The 22,637-nt window shown below is 36.5% G+C and overlaps 1 protein-coding gene across 10 annotated transcripts in view; it reads right to left on the reverse strand.

Annotated features, from left to right (window-relative positions):
- Positions 1-22,637, reverse strand: part of FAM13C (family with sequence similarity 13 member C) — a 251,300-nt gene that overhangs the window by 53,463 nt on the left and 175,200 nt on the right. For all 10 annotated transcript variants that reach the window (XM_072823165.1, XM_072823164.1, XM_072823163.1 and 7 more), the window contains one exon: positions 21,965-22,028. In XM_072823165.1, coding sequence (XP_072679266.1) covers positions 21,965-22,028 — 64 coding nt within the window. The remainder of the gene's footprint in view (positions 1-21,964; positions 22,029-22,637) is intronic.

Below are 22,637 nucleotides of genomic sequence, written 5' to 3' on the forward strand. Positions count from 1 at the left end.
TTCTTTTTTCTTTTTTTTTGTTTTTTTTTTTTAATTTTCATTTATTTATGATAGTCACAGAGAGAGAAAGAGAGAGAGGCAGAGACATAGGCAGAGGGAGAAGCAGGCTCCATGCACCGGAAGCCCGATGTGGGATTCGCTCCCGGGTCTCCAGGATCGCGCCCTGGGCCAAAGGCAGGCGCCAAACCGCTGTGCCACCCAGGGATCCCAACTTTTTTCTTAATTTTATTTTTATTTTTATATATTTTAATACATTTTTATTATTTTGTTTCTTTCATATACATATGTACATATATATAATACATCTTTTGGGGGGTTCTTTGCCTTTTGTTTTGGTTTGGTTTGGTTTATTTCTCTTTCTTCTTTTCTGGACAAAATTTCTGAGAACTTCACTCCAAAATAAAGAACAGAAAATAGAACTCATAGCCAGCAGCTTAATCAATACAGATATAAGTAAGATACCTGAACTAGAATTTATTTTTTTTTTTTTGAACTAGAATTTAAAACAATTATAAGGATACTAGATCTATCCACAGAAACATGGCAGGCCAGAAGACGTGGCAGGAAATATTCAATATGCTGAGTGGGAAAAATATGCAGCCAAGAATTCCTTATCCAGCAAAGCTGTCAATCAGAATAGAAGGAGAGATAGAGAGTTTCCCAGACAAACAAAAGCTAAAGGGGTTCATGACCACTAAATCAGCCTTGCAAGAAATTTTAAGGGGGAGGAACCCTTTAAGTGGAAAAAAAACCCCAAAGGTACCAAAGACTAGAAAGGACAGAGAACATCACCAGAGACACTAACTCTACAGGTAACACAATGGCCCTAAGTTCATATCTTTCAATAGTCACTCTGAATGTAAATGGACTAAATACTCCAATTAAAAGAGACACAGTATTAGAATGGAGAAAAAAATCCATCTATATGCTGCCTATAAGAGGCGCATTTTAGACCTAAAGACACCTACAGATAGAACCATTTATCATGCTAATGAATGTAAAAAGAAAGCTGGAGTAGTCATACTTATATCAGATAAACTAGATTTTATTTTATTTTATTTTATTTTATTTTATTTTTTTAGATAAACTAGATTTTAAAACAAAGACTGTAACAAGAGATGAAGAAGGAAATTATATCACAATTAAGTAGTCTATCCATCAAGATCTAACAGTTGTATGACGTGCCTGGGTGGCTCAGTTGGTTAAGCATCCAATTCTTGATTTCAACTCAGGTCATAATCAGAGTTCTGAAATCCAATTCCATGTCAGCTCCATGCTGGGCATGGAGCCTACATAAGATTTTCTCTCTCTCTCTCTCCCTCTGACCCTTTCCCCATCCCTCTGCCTCTCTAAAATAATAAATCTAACAATAGTAAATATTTATGATCCCAACCTGGGAACACCAACTATATAAACCAATTGATAATAGCTATAAAGAAGGATGCCTGGGGGTTCAGCAGTTGAGTGTCTGCCTTTGGCTCAGGGCGTGACCCTGGAGTCCCAGGATCAAGTCCCACATTGGGCTCCCTACATGGAACTTGCTTCTCCCTCTGCCCATGTCTCTGCCCCTCTCTCTCTGTGTCTCTAGTGAATAAATAAATAACATCTTTAAAACAATAATAATAGCTATAAAGAAACTCACTGATAATAATACAATATTAGTAGGGTACTTTAACACCCTAGTCACAGAATGGACAGATCATCTAAGCAGGATGAATCAACAAGGAAACAATGGCTTTGAATGACACACTGGACCAGATGAACTTAACAGAACTTATTCAGAACATTTCATCTTAAAGCAGCAGAATACACATTCTTTTTGAGTGCACATGGAAAATTCTTCAGAACAGATCACATACTGGGTCACAAATCAGCCCTCAACAAGTACAAAAAAAATTGAGATTATGCCATACATATTTTCATACAATGCTATGAAACCAGAAGTTAACCACAAGAAAAAAACTGGACAAACCTCAAATACATGGAGGTTAAATAACATACTACTAAATAGTGAATAGGTTAATCAGGAAATTAAGGAAGAAATTTTAAAATACATGGAAGCAAATGAAATGAAAACACAATAGTCCAGAACTTTTGGGATGCAGCAAAGGAATTCCTAAGAGGGAAATATATTGCAACATAAGCCTACCTCAAGAAGCAAGAAAAGTTTCAAATAAATAACCTAACCTTACACTTAAAGGGGCTAGAAAAGGAACAACAAGTAGCAGAAAAAACTAGCAGAAAAAGGGAAATAATAAAGATTAGAGCTGAAATAAATCATATAGAATCAATCAAACAATCAAAAACAGTGGAATGGATTAACAAAACTAAGAGCTGGCTCTTTGAAAGAACTAAGAACACTGAAAAACCCCTAGCCAGACTTATCAAAAAGAAAAGGGAAAGGATTCAAACAAAATCACAAATAAAGGAGGAGAGATCCCAACTAACACCAGAGAAATACAAATAATTATAAAAGAATACTATGAAAAATTATATGCCAACAAACTGGGCAACCTGGAAGAAATGGACACATTCTTAGAAACCTACAAACTACCAAAAGTGAAACAGCCTCATAACCAGCAAAGACATTAAATCAGTAATCAAAAATCTCTCAGGACAAAAGTCTGGGGCCAGATGGCTTCCCAGGGGAATTCTACCAGATGTTTAAATAGAATTAACGTCTATTCTTCTCAAATTGTTCCAAAGTATAAAAATGGAGGGAAAACTTCCAAACTCATTCTACTAAGCCACCATTACCTTGATCCCCAAACCCAACAAAGAACCCACTAAAAAGGAGAATTACAAGCCAATATCCCTGATTAACATGGATGCAAAATTCTCAATAAAATACTAGCAAATTGAATTCAAAAGTACATTAGAAGAATTATTCAGTATTATCAGCTGGGTTTTATTCCTGGGCTTTAGGGGGTGAGGTTCAATATTCACAAATCAATGTGACACAGCACACTAATAAAAGGAAGGCTAAGAACCATGTGATAGTGTCAATAGGGGCAGAAAAGGCATTTGACAAGATACAGTGTCCTTTCTTGATAAAAACCCTCAACACAGTAGAGATAGGTGGAACATACCTCAACACCATAAAGACCATATATGAAAGCCCCACAGCTAATATAATCCTCAATGCAGAAAAACCAAGAGCCTTTTCCCCATGGTCAGGAACAAGATAAGGATGTCCTCTCTCACCATTACTTTGTAACATAGCACTGGAAGTCTTAGCCTCAAGCAATCAAAGAAAAGGAAACAAAAGTTATCTGAATTGGCAAGGAAGAAGTCAAACTTTCACTATTTGCAGAAGACATGATACTTTCTATAGAAAACCTGAAAGACTCCTCCAAAAACTTGCTAGAACTAATTCATGAATTCAGCAAAGTTGCAGGATATAAAATCAATGTGCAGAAATCTGTTGTATTTGTATACATCAATAATGAAGCTTCAGAGAAAGAAATCAAGGAATCTATCCCATTACAATCACACTAAAATCCATAGATACCAAAGAATAAACCTAACTAAAGAGGTAAAAGATCTGTACTCTGAAAATTATAGGACACACATGAAAAAATTAAAGAGGACACAGAGAAATTAAAAAGCATTCCATGCTCATGAACTGGAAGAATACACGTTGTTAAAATGTCTATACTACCAAAAGCAATCTACATATTTTAATCCAATCCCTACAAATACCACCAGAATTTTTCACAGAGCTAGAACAAACAATCCTAAAGTTTGTATGGAAGCACAAAAGACTCTGAATAGCCAAAGCAATTCTGAAAAAGACAAACAAAACTGGAGGCATCAAACTATATTAAAAGTTGTAGTCATCAAGACAGTATGGTATTGGTACAAAAATAGACACATAGATCAATAGAACAGAATAGAAAACTTAGAAATGAACCCACCACTATATGGTCAACTAATCTTCAACAAAGCAGGAGAATATTGTAATAGAAAAAAGATAGTCTCTTCAATAAATGGTATTGGGAAAATGAATGAAAGAATGAAGAATGAAACTGGACCATTTTCTTACAGCATACACAAAAATAAATTCAAAATGGATGAAATACCTAAATGTGAGACAGAAAACCATCAAAATCCTAGAGAAGAACACAGGCAGCAACCTCTTTGACCTCAGCTGCAGTAACTTCTTACTAGACATGTCACCCAAAGCTAGGGAACCTAGAGCAAAACTGAACTATTAGGATTTCATCAAGATAAAAAGCTTCTGCACAACAAAGGAAATAGTCAACAAAATGAAAAGGCAGCCTACAGGATGCAAATGACATATCCGATAAAGGTTTAGTAGCCAAAATCAGTAAAGAGCTTATCAAACTCAACATCCAAAAAACAAATATTTTAGTTAAGAAATAGGCAGAAGACACTGACACTTAACCAAAGAAGACATCCAGACACTTGAAAAGATGCTCAACATCACTCATCATTAGGGAAATGCAAATCAAAACCACAATGAGATACCACCTTACACCTGTCAGAATTGCTAAAATTAACAACACAAGAAACAATAGTTGTTGGCAAGGGTATGGAGAAAGGGGAACTGCTGGTGGGAATACAAACTGGTGCAAACTATTCTGGAGAGCAGTTTGGAGGTTCTCAAAAAGGTAAAAATAGAACTACCCTCAGTTCTAACCTGAGGGCTCAGTGGTTGAGCACCTGCCTTCGACCCAGGACATGATCCTAGGGTCCTGGGATTGAGTCCTGAATCAGGCTCCCCATGGGAAGCCTGCTTCTCCTTCTACCTGTGTCTCTGCCTCTCTCTCTCTCTCTCTCTCTGAGTCTCTCATGAATAAATAAATAAAATATTTTTTTTAAAAAAAGAACTACCCTACCATCCAGCAATTGCACTACTATATATTTACTCGAAGGATACAAAAATACAGATTCAAATGGGTACGTCCACCCCAATATTTATATCAGCACTATCAACTGATATATGGAGAGACCCCGGATGTCCATCAACTGATGGATGGATCAAGACTCATGGATATCACATCGTGTAGTGTGTGTGTGTGTGTGTGTGTGTGTGTGTGTATGTATACATATATATGTATACAGCATATACACACTGTATATGTGTATGTATATATGTGTGTGTGCATATATATATATACAGCATATACACACACATATAGACACAACAGAATATTACTCAGCCATCAAAGAAAAAAAAATCTTGCCATTTGCAAGAATATTATTAGAGTATATTATGCTAAGTGAAGTCAGTTATTTCAAGACAAATACCATATGATCTCACTCATATGCGGTATTTAAGAAAGAAAACAGATGAACATATAGGAAGAAGGAAAAGAAGAAAAGGAGAGAGGGAAACAGATCATAAGTGACTCTTAACAATAAAGAACAAACTGAGGGTTGATGAAATGAGGTAGGTGGAAGACGGGCGAGATGTATGATAGGTATTAAAGAAGAAACTTGTGATGAACATTGGGTATTGTAAGTGACGAATCCCTGAATTCTACTCCAGAACCAGTATTGCACTGTATGTTAACTAACTAAAATTGAAATTTTAAAAAAAACCCTGCAATACACAAAAAAATAAAGAGAAATGAATCCAAGAATAACACTAAAGAAAGCCTTCAAACCACAAGAGAAGAGAGAAGAGAATAACTAAATATCAACTAGAAAACAATTAACAAAATGGCTATAAGCATATACCTACCAATAATTACTTTAAATGTAAATGGACCTAATGCCCCAATCAAAAGATATAGGGTGACTTTACAGATTAAAAAAATAAAAGATCCATCTACATGCTGCCTACAAGAGACTCACCTAAAGACTCATGAAGATTGAAAGTGAAAGGATGAAAAAACATACCATGCAAATGGAAGGGGGGAAAAAGCCGAAGTAGCAATACTTATACCAGATAAAATAGATATTAAAACAAAGACTGGGGATCCCTGGGTGGCGCAGCGGTTTGGCGCCTGCCTTTGGCCCAGGGCGCGATCCTGGAGACCCGGGATCGAATCCCACGTCAGGCTCCCGGTGCATGGAGCCTGCTTCTCCCTCTGCCTGTGTCTCTGCCTCTCTCTCTCTCTCTCTCTGTATGACTATCATAAATAAAATTATTTTAAAAAAATAAAACAAAGACTGTCACACAAGATAAAGGATACTTCATAATCATAAAAACATCAATCAAACAAGAGGCTATAACAATTGCAATTATCTATGCACTCAACATAGAAGCACCTACATATATAAAGCAAATGTTAACAGACCTAAAGGAAGAAATGGACATGAATACAATGATAATAGGAAACTTCAACATCCCACTTACATCAATGGGTAGATCATTCAGATAGAAAATCAAAAAGTAAACAGTGGTTTTGAACAACAACACATTAGACTAGATGGACCTAAGAGATATGTACAAAACTTTCCATCCTGAAACAGGAGAATACACATTCCTTTCAAGTGCACATGGAATATTCTCCAGGATAGAGAACAGGTTAGGTGACAATTGAAAAAGTGTCAGTAAATTTAAGAAGACTAAAATCCTGTCATTCATCTTTTCCATTCATAATAGTATAAAACTTGAAAACAGTTGAAAGAAAAAATGTGGAAAAACCGCAATACATGCAGGCTAAACAACATGCTACTAAACAACTAATGGATCAATCATGAAATCAAAGAGTAAATCAAAATCTACATGAAGACAAATGAAAATGAAAGAACAGTTCAGAATCTTTGGGATACAACAAAAGCAGTTCTAAGATGGAAGATAATAGCAATATAGACCTACTTCAATAAACAAAAAAGAGGGATCCCTGGGTGGCGCAGCGGTTTGGCGCCTGCCTTTGGCCCAGGACGCAATCCTGGAGTCCCGGGATCGAATCCCACATCGGGCTCCCAGTGCATGGAGCCTGCTTCTCCCTCTGCCTGTGTCTCTGCCTCTCTCTCTCTCTCTGTGACTATCATAAATAAAACAAAACAAAACAAAAATAAAAACAAAAAAGATCTCAAAAAAAAAAAAAAAACACACCACCTAACCTTAATCTAAAAGAGCTAGGAAAAGAAGAACAAAGCTAAAAGCAGAGAGAAGGAAGGAAATAATAAAGATTAGGGCAGAAATAAAGGAAACAGAAATTTAAAAATAGAAAAGATCAATCAAACCAAAAGCTAGGTCTTGAAAAAATAAACAAAATTAATAAATCATTAGCCAGACTCATTGAGAGAAAAAGCAATAGGACTCAAATACATAAAATCAGAAATGAAGTAGGAAAAATAAGAACTGACACCACAGAAATACAAAGGATTATAAGAGAACATTATGAAAAATGATATGCCAACAACTTGAACAATCTAGGAAAAATGAGTAAATTCCTAAAAAATACAATCTCCCAAAACTGAATCAGAAACAATAGAAAATCTGAACAGATTGATTACTAGTAATGAAATTGAATCAGTAATCAAAAGACTCTTAACAAATAAAAGTCCACAACCAGATGGCTTCATATGTAAATTCTACCAAACATTTAAGGAAGTGTTAATACTTGTTCTTCTCAAATTAAAATATATATATAAAAAGGAAAACTTCCAAATTCATTTTACAAGACCAGAATTACCCTGATACCAAAACCAGGCAAAGACACTATAAAAAGAGAAAACCACAAGCCAGTACTCTGATGAACATAGTTGTTAAAATCTTCAACATATTAGCAAACCAAATTCAACAACACACTTAAAAAAATCATTCACCATGATCCAGTAGGATTCATTCCAAGGATATGAAGATAGTTCAGTATTTGGAAATCTACCAGTGTGGTGCATCACATTAATAAGAGAAAAAATAAAAACCATATGATCATCTTAATGGATACAGAAAAAGCATTTGACAAAATACAACATCCATTCATGATAAAAACTCCACAAAGTAAGTTTAGAGGAAACATGCTTCAACAATGTAAAGGCTATATTTTAAAAAACTACAGCTAAAATCATACTTATAATTCTTTGGGAACCTGCATATCATTTCCATAGTGAATTTACCCTCCCACCAACAGTACATGATGATTCCCTTTTCTCCATGTCCTTACCAAGTGTTATTTCTTGTCTTTTTGATAATAGCTACTCTAATGGGATGAAGTGATATCTCATTGTGGTTTTAATTTGCACTTCCCTGATGATTAGTGATGTTCAGCATGTCTTCATATGTCTGTTGGCCATCAGTATATCTTCTCTGAAAAAATTGTCTATTCAGATCTGCTCATTTTTAAATTGGTGGCAATTTAGTGTTATAAGTTCTTTATGTATTTTGGATATTAACCCCTTATGAGATATGATTTGAAGATATTCTCTCTTTTCTATTTTGTTGTTGATTTCCTCTGCTGTGCAGAAGCTTTTTAGTTTGATATAGTCCCGCTTGTTTCTTTTTGTTTTCACTGAAGTGCAGGACGGTTCCCTTTTCTCTGTATCCTTGTCAACACTTATTTCTTGTCTTTTTGGCATTAGCCATTCTAATTGATGTAAAGTGATGTCTCATTATGATTTGTGTTTCCTTGATGATTAGTGATGTCAAGCATCTTTTCATGTGTCTTTCATCTATCTGTATATCTTTGGAAAAATATATATTTAGGTCCTCTATTTTTTATTTGGATTATTTGGTTTTCTGGTGTTGAGTTGTGTAAGTTCTTTATATATTCTGGATATTAACCCTATAGGGATATATCATTTGCAAATATCTTCTCCCATTTACTAGGCTGCCTTTTTGTTTTGTTGATGGTTTTCTTTGCTGTGCAAAATTTTTTTTATTTTAGTGTAGTCCCAATAGTTTATTTTTGTGTTTGTTTCCCTATCCTGAGGAGACATATCCATAAATATGTTGCTAAGGCTGATGTTGCTAAGGCTAATGTCCAAGAAATTACTATTTTTTTGTTGGAAGTTTTTGTTGGAAATTACTATTTTTTGTTAGAAATTGTTTTATTACTGATTTAGTTTCATTACTAACAGTCAGTCTATTCAGATTTTCTTTAGGTATTGTATGGTATCAAGTCTCATTATCAGGTCTTTAATCCATTTTGAGTTTATTTTTGTGTATGGTAAATGAAAAAACAGTCTAGTTTCATTCTTTTGCATGCAGCTGCCCAAGTTTTCCAGCACCATTTATCGAAAAGACTGCCTTTCCCCCACTGTATATTCTCCCTCCTTTTTTATAGAATAATTGACCATATGGGTATGGTTTTTTTTTCTGGGTTTTCTATGCTGTTCCTTTGATCTATATGTCTATTTCTGTGCTAGTACCATACTGTTTTGTTTCTCCAGCTTTGTAGAATATCTTGAAATTTGGTGTTGCAATACCTCCAGCTTTGTTCTTTCTTAAGATTGCATTGGCTATTTGATATATTTTGTAGTTCCATACAAATTTTAGGATTTAAAATAATAATTTAGCTATTATCAAAAAGATAAGACATAACACTTGGTAAGGACATGGAGAAAAGGGAATCATCATGCACTGTTGGTGGGAGGGTAAATTCACTATGGAAATTATATGCAGGTTCCCAGAGAATTAAAAACAAAACTACCATATGATCTAGCAATTCTACTTCTGGGTGTTCACTCAAAGAAAATGAAAACACAATGCAAAAAGATATATGCATTCCCTATACTCATTGCAGGATTATTTTATAGCCAAAATCTGGAAATAATTCAAATGTTAATCAATAAATTAATGGAAAAGAAGATATGATATCTGTTTATACATATATATATATCAAATACAATACTACTAAGCCATAAAAAAGAATGAATTAAGAATGCACTTATCTTGATAAGTACAGAATAATAAATGAAATTCTTTAAATCACTATATTGTGCAACTGAAACTAATATAAAATATATATGACATATAACACTCTATGTTAACTACACTGGAATTAAAATAAATAATGAATGAATGAATGAAATTAAAATAAAATTGCAACAACATAGATGGACCTTGAAGGTATTATGCTAAATGAAATTAGTCAGATAAATACCATATGATCTCACTTACATGCGAAATCTACAAAGAAAATAAAACTAATGGATAGAGAGAACAGAGTGGCGCTTGCCACTCTATTAGGGGATTTGGGGATGAGCAAAATGTGTGGATAAACTCAGGAGGTATAGACTTCCAGTTGTGAAATGAATAGGTCATGGGGATGTGGTTTGCAGCATAATGACTATGGCCAATTATATTGTGCATATTTTAAGGTTGCTGGGAAAGTGTCTTGAAGGTTCTCATCATAAGAAAACAATTTTTTTGTAATTTTTTATGATTACAGATGAGGACTAGACTTGTGATGATCATAAGAGATGACAAAGTTCATTCTACTACAGTCCCATACTCCATCTCAGTACCAAACAGAGTTGGATGCCTATTTGCTTCTAATAAATGCTACTGAAATAATAATTACTCCTTAGAAAAAAAAATTCAAAAAGGTCAAAGCTTTCAGGCAAAATTTCAGTCTTAGAACCAGCAGAAATATCTTTTGTAAGTTGTTAGGGGTGAAGGGAATGTAATATATATATATGAAAGCTGTTGGCTTTATGTTTTGCCAAGTAAGAGCCTGTGGGAAAACAAATAAAAAACAAATAATCCTCCTCATCATTTCATCACAAAATGGAAATTTTAAAACCAATCTCTAAATAAGAGAGTTATTTAGGAACAATCTCTAAATAAATGTATACCAGTGTTATGGAAAAACTCACTGCATTGTTCTTGGTTGGTTGGTTTGTCTGTTTGTTTTGTTGTTATGAAGCAATGAAAACAACAACACAGCCTGACACCCGGGAGTCTCTGCAGTAGACATAGTGTTCCATGAGAAAGCATGAGACTAGTAGCATGAAAAAAATTAAATGAAAGAGTGAGCAATAAGGAAAAGAATCATGATAGCACAACAGAAGGAGGAGCAGCGGCCAATGGGACAAAGCTGCAGTGGAGTGTGGGAGATGGGGAAGGCCGGTAGGCAAAAGACAAACACAGGTGAATCAGTTGTGGTAAGGGTTGTTACAACTTCTCTGCTCAGCTCAACACCTCTGAAGTTTTTCTAATTCTCAGATGAGGGAGAATATAGGCAGTTGTTGGCACGGCTTCTACCTTTTCAGCCAGCACCACTCTAAGGATTTCTGATGGTGAGGACCACAGATCTGATTCCCCCAGAAATAAGAATCCAGGCTGGATAGTTGCTTCTGAATAGCAGGAGAAAAAAAAAAAAAAAAAAAAAAAAACCTGGACACAGTTCCAAGCTTCTTTGCTGTGTTGTGCTCTTAACTGAGAATAAGAACCAGGGTATACACTATGACCATGTTTGCTACAGGATGTCCTCATTGACACTGACAAAAAGTTGGCTAAAATTAAATGAATAATAGGACACTGTTCTAGCTGAGGAAGAAATCTTGGTAAGGAAGCAAGATCACTTTATCTTAACTCAGAAAACCATATAAAAAAGTGCCAAATGGCATCCTTAAGTGGTCCAGCACACAAGAAAATTATCTTGGGTATCATGCTTTCCGATACCAATGTTATGCAGTCCAGCATCCATTTACCAATCTTCTGATACAACACTCCTAGACCTAAAGTGAGAAATATAGTCTACATCTAGCCAATCAGTTAATTCCAAACCCAAGGTCATAGTTCAGCAAGGAGCTCTATATCCCAAGCTACATAAATGAAACTAAAGTATAGAACTTTTTGGAGTTAGAAAGAAGAGACTCACTCTGTGGTAGGAAGTATGGCCCAAGATTCCTGTACCCTGGTTGTTCAAACACTAAGCTAGTTACTGCTATGAGGGATTTTGTAGATTTAATTAAATCTTAACTCACTGACCAAAGATACAGAGGTTATTTGGGTGGGTCTGACACAATCAGGTAAGACTTTTAAAAGCAGGGTTTCTACTAGCTGGTGGCAAAAGACAATATCAGAGAGATTTGAAGTACAGAAAGATTTGGCTTGCTGTTGGTGGCTCAGAGATGAAGGCAGCCCTGTGAGAAGGAAGGAAGGTAGCCTCTAAAAGCTGAGAGCTGTCCCCTGCTGATGACCAGCAAGAAAATAGGGACCGCAGTCCTATAACCCCAAGTAACTAAATTCTGGCAACAACCTCAATGAGCTTGGACATGGAAACTTCTCCAGATAAGATCCTATTGCAGCTGATGCCCCATTTCAGTTTTGTGAGACCTCTGAGTAGAAATCCAAGTGAATCCACCCAGATTTATGACCTACATAACTATGAGCTAATAAATAGACATTAGTAACTACTAAGTTTTTATTACATAGTAATAGAAAACTAATATATACTGGAATTGCTAGCTGTAAGAATAATGTCCCCAGAGAGAGGGCAACCTAAAAATAAAGCCAATATAGTAAAGCAGAACTAAGAGATGGAAAGAGATGGCACCTACATGACAACTTTTTAATCCCTGAATCTACCATGTGTAGAGTCTACCCTGATCCTAAAAGTTACAACTGTGTTAAGTCAATAAATCCTGGCTTTACGGGATCCCTGGGTGGCGCAGCGGTTTAGCGCCTGCCTTTGGCTCAGGGTGTGATCCTGGAGACCCGGGATCGAATCCCACGTCGGGCTCCCGGTGCATGGAGCCTGCTTCTCCCTCTGCCTATGTCTCTGCCTCTCTCTCTCTCTCTCTGTGTGACTATCATAAATAAATAAAAATTAAAAAAAAAATCCTGGCTTTACTATTAAAGCCAGGTTGAACTGACTTTTAGTCACAAGAAGTAAAATCCCAGATACTTGAAAAAAAAGAAAAAGAAAAATCTTCAATTAATTCTGAACTACAGCTAAACCCTATAGACTGGGTTTGCATTTTAATAGAAAAATACGGCTGGCTATTCCTTTAGAAATAATACCACTTAGCTAACTGAGGAGTATCAAAGTCCTAAAGAAGCCATTTATTATAATATTTTCTCAATATTAAGACAGTTTTGAGGGAGAAAGATTTCAAATGAAACAGTAAGTATCACCTTGAGTTCTGATAGACTTAAGGTCAAAATATCTATATGCTAAACTTTGGATGGTGATAAAAAGACAATCAAATTTTTCACATGAAAATACACATATGGACACGTGCATATAGGCTCAAAAAGGGACACTACAAATGTGAAAACTGGACTAGCTTTAACAAAATTAAAGTATTGAAGTATTCTTCATAGACTTTGATGTTGAGGCTAATGTTGAGCTATTTTGACTAGCATAACTCAACAAATAAAGGGTAATAGTAGTTATGCAAGAGAAATATGAATTTTTCATACTAATTTTAGGTAGATAAATGATCCCTTTCATGGCCAGCAAAATAAAATAGAGGTCCTCTTCATGATATAAGAACTTCTTATTATTGATATTAGATCATTATTGAACATTTGCTGCATGCTAATAATTACACTTGTTTCTTATAACATAGGCCCTTCTTGAAAACTCCAACAGCACTCCTAAGGATACTGTTTTTTATGGTAGTACTTCAATCAGAATGTAATGCAACACAAGACCAAATCCAGTCACACTTTGTGCATCTTTTCTTTCTCTAGTTTGCACAAATCACTAAGAGTGATGATACAATGAACAAACCTGGAAATGTCCCAGCTATTTTTGATAAGGTCAAAACTAAACCTCAAAGCAGCCATAGGTATAGATGCCATAGAGATGCTCTAGGATGCCATATAGGGTCAATTAACACCTAAAATGTTCTAACTCTATTCTGTAAACTCAAGGAGGAATGGAATCCTCAGAATAGAACTGCATTTGAGAATATTCATTCCATTTAAAATATTCTATTACCTTCTTCTAAGCACTCATAAAAGGAGTCCAATATGATATCAAATAACTCAGGAGTGTTGACTTGTTTCAGGTATATTAGGTTTTATTGGTTACCAGGTAAAATGGCATACCCAATAATACTGTTCTTCCATTAGAAAAGTTAACACAATATGACTAGAATTTTCTTCACTTTCAGAAACCATTTCTTTTTCCTACTCTCTACTTCAGAGTTAAAAAGAGGGCAGTAGGGTAAGAAGGTTAGATTAGCATTACTGTTTTGATATTCACTGCTAAATTATCCATTTCTTCTCCCTATAAATGGCATTCCATTATCTGGATGTACATGACTCAGTGACTTTCATTTAGGTTGGTTTCTTCCTTTCTATCAGAGGCCCCTTCCACATTAAATTACTTCAGTGTTAAGCTGATAGCCATAGTAATATCTGGCCCCATAATTCCTCATCCTCTTTAACTATAATGCCAATTCCTCTTAACTATGGCTGGCCATCTGAGCAGATTTCCATAAACTTCCAGGATCTCAGACCTTCTAAGAGCAATCTCCATCTCTTCCACCTCTTCCACTTTACCCTATAAGTAAACTTTTTCTAGCCTCTTAATTATATTAAAGTTCCAGATTCTTCTGTGCTCCAACAGTCATTTTACCTGGACTTCTTACTTAGTGGGAACTGTATGTCTCCAAAGTTTGGTTCTGGGGACATGGAAGAAGCCGGAAGTATCTCCCTCAATTACCCCTTAAAACCAAGCCACCTTGAAATCCTTACATCAAAGTTGTAGGGTTTACTGCAGGCAAAAGACTAATGTGGCATGTATTTATTCATTTTCCAATTCCAGTGTTGAGTATCTGCTTCTTTGTGTTTGACATAATTATTTTGGGTAAACATTAACCTGTGGCAAGATTTTTTTTTTTCATACTTGTAAACTGGTTCTTTAGGCCTAGAGAGGTCAACTGTATACTGGTCCATAGTTTTATAGCCAACAAGCCTCAGAGGGAAAGGAAATAAGGAAACTATGTGACAGCAATTAAAGATAAATTTCTCTTTCAGGGCCCATTATGTTGTAGCTGACCTTACCTCTAGGACCTTAGAATTCCAGGCAAAAATTCAAATGGAAACAAACTCTTATTTACTAAGCAGAAACTATCTTTATCCAGAAGTTAAGTACAGAACACCTACAAAAGTATCAGATAAGAAAATAAAACACTTTTTTCCTGAGCACAAAAGTAATGGTCATTTTTTGAAGTGACCATTTCCTTCTGTAAGGTGATAACAGAAGAGAGGGGTTGGGCAAGTAGAAAGAAATCCAAGTTGACTCACAGCTTCAGTCTGTTCCTTGGGATGACTGTACTATTCAGCTCAGTTGGCCTCAATTCTTCACCTTTGGTCATGTAGCTTCTCTTTCTCTTTTATAGGATTGATAAATAATTATATTAAACAATTATGTCACTTTTAAAGCACTATTTAGTATTTGCTCCCCAGAGGACTTCCAGGGAAGAATAGTAGAGTAGGAGGACCCTAAGCTCACCTCACCCCACAGATACAATTAGATAACACTCACATAATCAGTGTAAATAACTCAGAAAACAATCCAAAGACTGGCAAATAAATACCACAACCAAATATAGAGAAAAGGCCACATGGGAGAAGGTAGGAAGGGCAGAGACATAGTGGGAAGCTAAAGGTACTGTCACTGCCCACAGGAGGGAACCACAGATGTGGAGAGGGAAGAGAACTAGACCCTCACACTGGGGAGCCTGCAACTGGAAGACGGAGAACTATAGCACTTGGCTTTGTAAGCCAGAAGGGCCAAATTTCATGAATTCTTACAACTAGCAGGACTAAAAGCCTGTAAATTTAAAAATCAGTAGGTTCAGTTCTGGGAGAGCCAGGAGGGCAAGGAGAAACTGAGTTCTGTCCTTAAAGAGACAGGAAAACAAACAGCCCATGGAGATACAGCATAGAAGCAGCAGTTTGAAAAGTGCCCCGAGCATATAGGAGGGAGAGTTATCTACTAATTGCTATGTTCCAGAGAGACAGATTTCACTGGAAGACTCTTCCAAAAACTAAAGGTCTAGCAGGTGTCATTTCCCTTTCCTACTCCAGCATCAACACATTGCTACATATGGGAACCAGAACAGGCCTAGTATTCACTATCTAACTTGCTTACACTATGCCTTGCCCCCTCCAGACTGGCCTGTCTCAGTCCTGGGGCTTGTAAGCCCCCTTTCCTAAAAGACCAATGTAAAACCTGCCAATGCTATGTCTCCAGACAGCATGCTTTGCAAGACCTCCATCTGGCTATAGCAGAAGCAGTAGGTCATCTCCCCTGCAAAGATGCACACACTTTGTTAAAACTGTGTGCTATGCCCACATGTATTTATGTGGATCAGGCCCCTGGCTGGCCCTGGCCTTGGCAGCAGTGGCATGTCCCCTGTGGAAGAAGAGGACCAGCATGCAAAACTTATGAGTACTACACTCACCCTACCCCTGTACCTTTTGCAGAATTATCTCAGCTGCCCTCAACAGCAACTGTATCCCCTCTGGAAAAAGGCAAATACGCCCTTGTTAAAAATGCAGAGCCCATCCACTCCTTTCAAGAATAGCAGATAGCTGACTTTACTAACAGAGAAACAGATACAGAAAGTTAGATAAAATCAGAAGACAGAGGAATATGTTCCAAGTGAAAGAACAGGGAAAAAAAAAAAAAACACAGAAAGAGACCTAAGCTAAATGGTGGTGAGTAATATGCCTGATAGAGAATTTAAAGTAATGATCATAAAGACACATAAAGACTTAAGAAGAGTGGAGAATCTCCATGAGATCCTTTACAAAGAGACAGAAAACATTTAAAAATCAGAAATGAAGAACATGATAAATGAAGTTAAAAATGCACTCAATGGAATAATTAGTAGGTTAGAGGAAACAGAAGGATGAATTAGTGACCTGGAGGACAGAGTAATGGGAACTAATCAAGTTGAGCAGGTGAGAGAAAAATAATTATGCAAAATGAGAACAGACTTAGGGAACTCTGAGGCTCTATCAAGCATAATAACATTCACATTATAGGGATCTCAGAAAAAAAGATAAAAGGAAGCAGAAAATTAATTTAAAAGATATAACAGCTGAGAACTTCCCTAATCTGGGGAAAGAAACAGATTATCTAGATCCAGGAAGCACAGGAGCCCCCCAACAAAGTCAACCCAAGGAGGTCCACACGGAGTCACAAAATAATTAAGATGGTAAAAAGTAGTGATAACAAGAGAATTTTAAAAGCAGCAAGAGAAAAGAAAATAGCTACACACAAGGGAAACCCCATAATGCTATCAGTGGATTTTTTAGCAGAAATTCCACAGGCTAGAAGAGAGTGGCTGATCTGTTCAGAGTACTGAGTGGCAAAAATCTACAGCCAAGAATATCCTGTCCAGAAAGGCTATCATTCAGAACAGAAAGAGAGATAAAGAGTTTCTCAGACACCTAAAAGCTAAACCAGCTTCATGACCACTAACCCAGCCCTGAAAGAGGACTCTGGGAGTCAAAAAGAAGACCATAAGTAAGAGTAAGAAAAGTAAAAAGTACAAAAGCAGTAAAAATAAGTATATCTGTAAAAATCAGTCAAGGGACTTACAAACTAAAATGGTGTAAAGTATGACACCATATACCTAAAACATGGGGGGAGAGAAGTAAAGAATGGATTCAAACTTAAGTGACCGTCAACTTAACATAGACTGCTAGATGCAGAAATGTTATATACAAACCTAATGGTAACCACAAATCAAATGCAGTAATAGACATGCAAAAATCAAGAGAAAGGAATACAACAAGTACATCACTAAACAAAGCCAACTCATGGTGAGTGAAGAGTTCAAGAGAAGAAAGTAACAGAGAAGATCTAATATTTGCTGCCAAAACTAGGCCTCTGGGTGACTGGCCTTGGGGAGGCTTACCCCTCAGTAACTCCGGGATGGTTTGCCTTGTTCATCCTTGACAGGAACCTGTGACTAAATTCTACAAGCATTGGGAAAATGGGAAAAAAGGGGGAATGGGTAGAATTACTAAGTGTTAAAACTGAAAGGGCTTCTAGAATTAACCCAATTCAGAACTTCCTGCCCCAATATTACAATTAAAAAACTAAATGAAATTGATGTGATGCTTCAGGACATACAGTCTCTAATAGAAAAAGTGGTTTGAAGACCCAATATGGCATGCTTTCTCAGGGAAGAGATGATCCATTAGTGTTCTTTACACATCTGTTATTTTTCTTAATTGGAAATGAAGCCAGGAAGGGGATTTACTAGGATATGGAGAAGGAAAACAGTATTTGTTCTCTTTCATTTTTTTTAATCTATTGAGTATTTATCAAGTATGTGGATATGGAGGAATAACTAAAACTAAGGATTAAGATGGATGAGATACTGTTTGGGGCACCTGGGTGGCTCACTGGTTAAGTGGCCAGCTCTTGATTTCAGCTCAGGTCATGATCTCAGGGTCCTGGAACTGAGCCCAGAGTCAGGCTCTATGCTCAGTGCAGGAGTCTGCCTGAGGCTTCTCTTTATCTCTCTGTCTCTCTGTCTGTCTGTCTGTCTGTCTGTCTCTTTCTCTGTCTCTCAAATAAATAAATAAATATTTAAGAAAAAAAAAAGATGAATGAGACATTGGTAGATCTCAAATCTAGAATATTTTCCAATCATGATCCAGAAGACACCAACAAATAAAACCTTCTAATGTCTTATAGAGAAAAAATGTGAAAGCTCAGCTCAGTGGCAGCAGGGACATTTACTCAGTTTTTCAGAAACAAATTCTTTTTTAAAAAATACTTTATTCATTTATTAGTGAGAGAGAGAGAGAGAGAGAGAGATAGGCAGAGGAAGAAGCAGGCTCCCTGTGAGGACCCTAGGATCATGACCTGAGCCAAAGGCAGACACTCAACCACTGAGCCACCCAGGTACCCCGCAGAAACAAATTCTTATAGCACAGTCTCAGAGGTACCAAAACTCATGGGATGGGGTTGCAAGTTCTATCAAGAGACCCAAGGTCAAAGACTGGTAGTTTGAGATTGGCTTAGGAAAAGGGAGACTTGCCAGAATCAAATGTATACTCATGCCAAGTGGAAATAATAAGTGAGTGAGTTTTCCAATTCACTGGGAGGGCCCTATGGTGGGTGTGCAGCCTACCTAAAAAAGTATTGAACTTTGTAGCCAGTTCACTGAGAAAGTAGGGGAATACACCAGACAGATGCTTATATGTAGATACAGCACACCATGTATCACCTTACTGAGTATAGGAGATCTTGGGTCAAGTGCCAGCTCTGGAACTGAACTATAGCTGAGGCCCATCTATCTGTGACAGAGCAAGTATAATTTAAAAAGCTCAAAAAGTAGAAGTAAATTACCAGATATGAAATTTTAGAAAAATATAAAGAACATATGTAGCACCTTAAAATTTTTATTATACATATACAGCATTAGGGTCTATGGAAATGTCTGGAAAATATTTGTGGACAATCTTCGCATGAGACTCAAGAAACTCTTTTGACTTGAGAGTTGCAATTGGAGTAAAGAAAGAAAGCAGATATGGAACTGGTGGCTTCTTTTTAGAGAACTAGTTAGCTGTGTGTGTGTGCTGCTGAGTGGGGCCAGTGGTAAATAAATACAAGAAAGGAACAAAGCAATAGAGACAGCTAACATAATAAAAAGGTCTACCTTGCATTTCCATCTAGAGGTGGAAAGAATACCTCCTATAAAATAGGAGTTAATAAAAAATATTATCAGTAGCAACTTATCATAATAATCAAAAACTAGGGGGGAAAACATACAATGGGTTACAACCAGGAGAATGAAAACTACATGCCAAATATGTAAGAATGTGTCAGAAGCATAATACTGACTAAGTGAAACCAGATACAAAAAAGCACACACAGTGCATTTATGAAAAGCTCAATAATAGACAAAACAAACCTATTTTAGTCTGAAGAATAGTTATTCTTATTGAGTAGTGACTGGAAGGAAATACAAAGGGGTGTCTGGGAGGCTGATAATGTTGTTTCTTAATCTAGGTCTTAGTCACATACTTTATGAGAATTCATACAGCTGTACATTTAGGATATATGGACTATTACATATTTTTTCTATTTCAATTAAAAATACTAAAGCGGTGTTTCCCACCTGTGTTCCATAGGATTCTTGCCTAAAAAAAGTGTTATGATGGCATTCCTCCATAAAAGTTTGGTTTTCCATACATTTGGGAAATGCTGAGAAAAACTTAGTTAAATATATTTCTATAGGAGGTCTTCTTTTATTTATTTATTTATTTATTTATTTATTTATTTATTTATTTATGATAGTCACAGAGAGAGAGGCAGAGACATAGGCAGAGGAGGAAGCAGGCTCCATGCACCGGGAGCCCGATGTGGGATTCGATCCCAGGTCTCCAGGATGGCGCCCTAGGCCAAAGGCAGGCACCAAACCGCTGCGGCACCCAGGGATCCCTAAAGGAGGTCTTCATCAATGACATCAACCCTCCCTGCACGGCCTTGGATCCATTCATGCTGCTCCCATTCAAGCTTTTCTAGGGTTTCCCCTGGCCCTTAAATTTTAATCCCAACAGAAACTGCATAAAAGGATGTGGATTGGAACAAAAATCCCACACAGTTTACCCCTTGAGTGGAACAAAACACTTTGAGCGCACACTCACTCTTATCAATCAGTTTGGATCAGTAGCCCCACCTTATCGTGGAAGAGCACACATTTAAAATAAGGCATTGCCTGCTCGTTTGAATGCATGTCTCTATTCGATGCTCTTGCTCTGTAATCCCAGATCAGTAAACTGGCACATTTCATGAAATTTCCCAATCGGGTATAGTGAAGAAATACGGGAAAGCAGATTTTCAAATAGAGTTTTGTGCAGCTGTGATTTCAGAATGCTCAAGTAATCTCAGCATTCTCATGATTTCTAGCTCACAAATCTGAGTTTCTCCCAAATACTTGAAACCCATCAAAGTTGACTCTTACAATCACCTCATTTTTCTAGTCACTTATGTCAAAACAAATCAGTGCTTCTTTATAGCTAGCATTTTGCTTGTTCACAATGCATTCATTGATTCAGGCTCTTGCCTCTTTCTTCTCAAACTCTTTGTCACTCTTGTTACCATGAGTGAGGTTGTGGAATTTGAAGGCTGTCTCTATGCACAAAGAAATAACAAGGAGTGTTCTGTGTTGTTAACTTTAGGTCATTTTCCACAACTTTAGTTATTTATTTAACTTGATTTAATCAGGCAGCTGGTTTACCTTTGGTTATTCATTTCTGCCAAGTTCTAAAGTAAAAAAAAAGAAAAAGAAAACCCCCTAAATTTAGTTAATTGCCTTTTTCTTGGAGAGGGGAGAAGAGATCAATCTCAAAATGACAAAGTTTGCCTCAAGTTCATCATCTTTCTTCCCAGCATCTGAGCATCAGGTCTTTTCATTCCTTTTGCTATGATCCTAATCAGATATACCACTCACTGATCTTTAATTATAAAATGAGGGTTAGGGAAACTAGACAGTATTTCAAGCCAAGGTCTTAAGCCAAGGCATTCATAATAACAGGGATCCTAATTACGTTATATTGATTTCCAAGAGGAGAATTAAATTATCTATTTCAAAGAAAATTTAGAACAAACATTAATATAGTGATACTCGATTTGGTGAGAAACCATTTGAATTGGAAAATAGGACTTCAATGTTTCAAAATATACTAAGAAGACCATACTGTAAACACCAAACGATATCATACTCCATGGAAAAATAGTAAGCATGATTACCTTTGAGACTACAAAAGCCATAGAAATAGAGAATAAAATTAAGAGAAAGTGTTACAAATGTAACTGCCACAGCCATGGTCATGTAATCCTGAAACAAAGTTGAAAATAATAATGAAATGACTGCTGGATTTGGTTTAGGCCCAAGATGTAGTGAGCAATCTCACAGATATTTTAAATATATTTGTTCCAACGCAAGAAAAAGCATTACCCAAAGAGCTACACGGAAAACAAGTTTACTTAAGAGCAAAAACACTTAAAAGTTTTCATCAGAAAGAATTCCTGATACTAGGAAAAAGAATAATAAATTTCATAATTGGCTAACTCATGTTCATAAAACCAACAATGATGGCAACTACCTCATTTAAGTCCTGCTGAGTCTCAAAAGCATCCTTTGACCAAATGGCAGCCCTCTGATCGATTCTGTAAAATACAAAGAAAAGTTATTTACATTTAAAAGAAATCTTTCAACACTGCACATTTGAAGCTGCCAGCTACAGATCTGGCTGTACCTTTGTTCAAGCCCCTCACTGGTGTCCCACTGCCCACAGAATAAACTCTCTCCTTATAATAGCCTGCAACACATGATGGTGTTTGAATTCTGCTAGCGTGCCTTCCCAACGTTCACACACTCTCCCACACTCCAGCCTCTCTGGTCTTCTCTTGGTTTCCTGAACACAAAGGACTGATGCCCTGTTGAAATCATCATAATTACTGTCCCAGACTGCTCTCCCCCAGATCTTCACAAAACTGATTCTTACAGCATATAAGCCTCAGAGCAGCTGTGATGTCACCTCCCAACAAGGGCTTCCTGATGCCTCTACCTTAGTAGCCCTCTCCACACTCTCTATCACACTGTCCTTAGATTTTCTTCTTAGCACTTATCACTATTTGAAATTAACCTGTTTATTTCCATTTCCTCATTAAAATGTAAGCTCAAAAAATGAGTAATTATGTCCATTTTCTACACTGCTGAATCATCAGGAGCTAATACAAATTTAACATTTTTTCATTAATTCAAAAAAATTTTCT

Source organism: Canis lupus, chromosome 4 (genome assembly GCF_048164855.1).
Source record: "Canis lupus baileyi chromosome 4, mCanLup2.hap1, whole genome shotgun sequence".
NCBI lineage: Eukaryota > Metazoa > Chordata > Mammalia > Carnivora > Canidae > Canis > Canis lupus.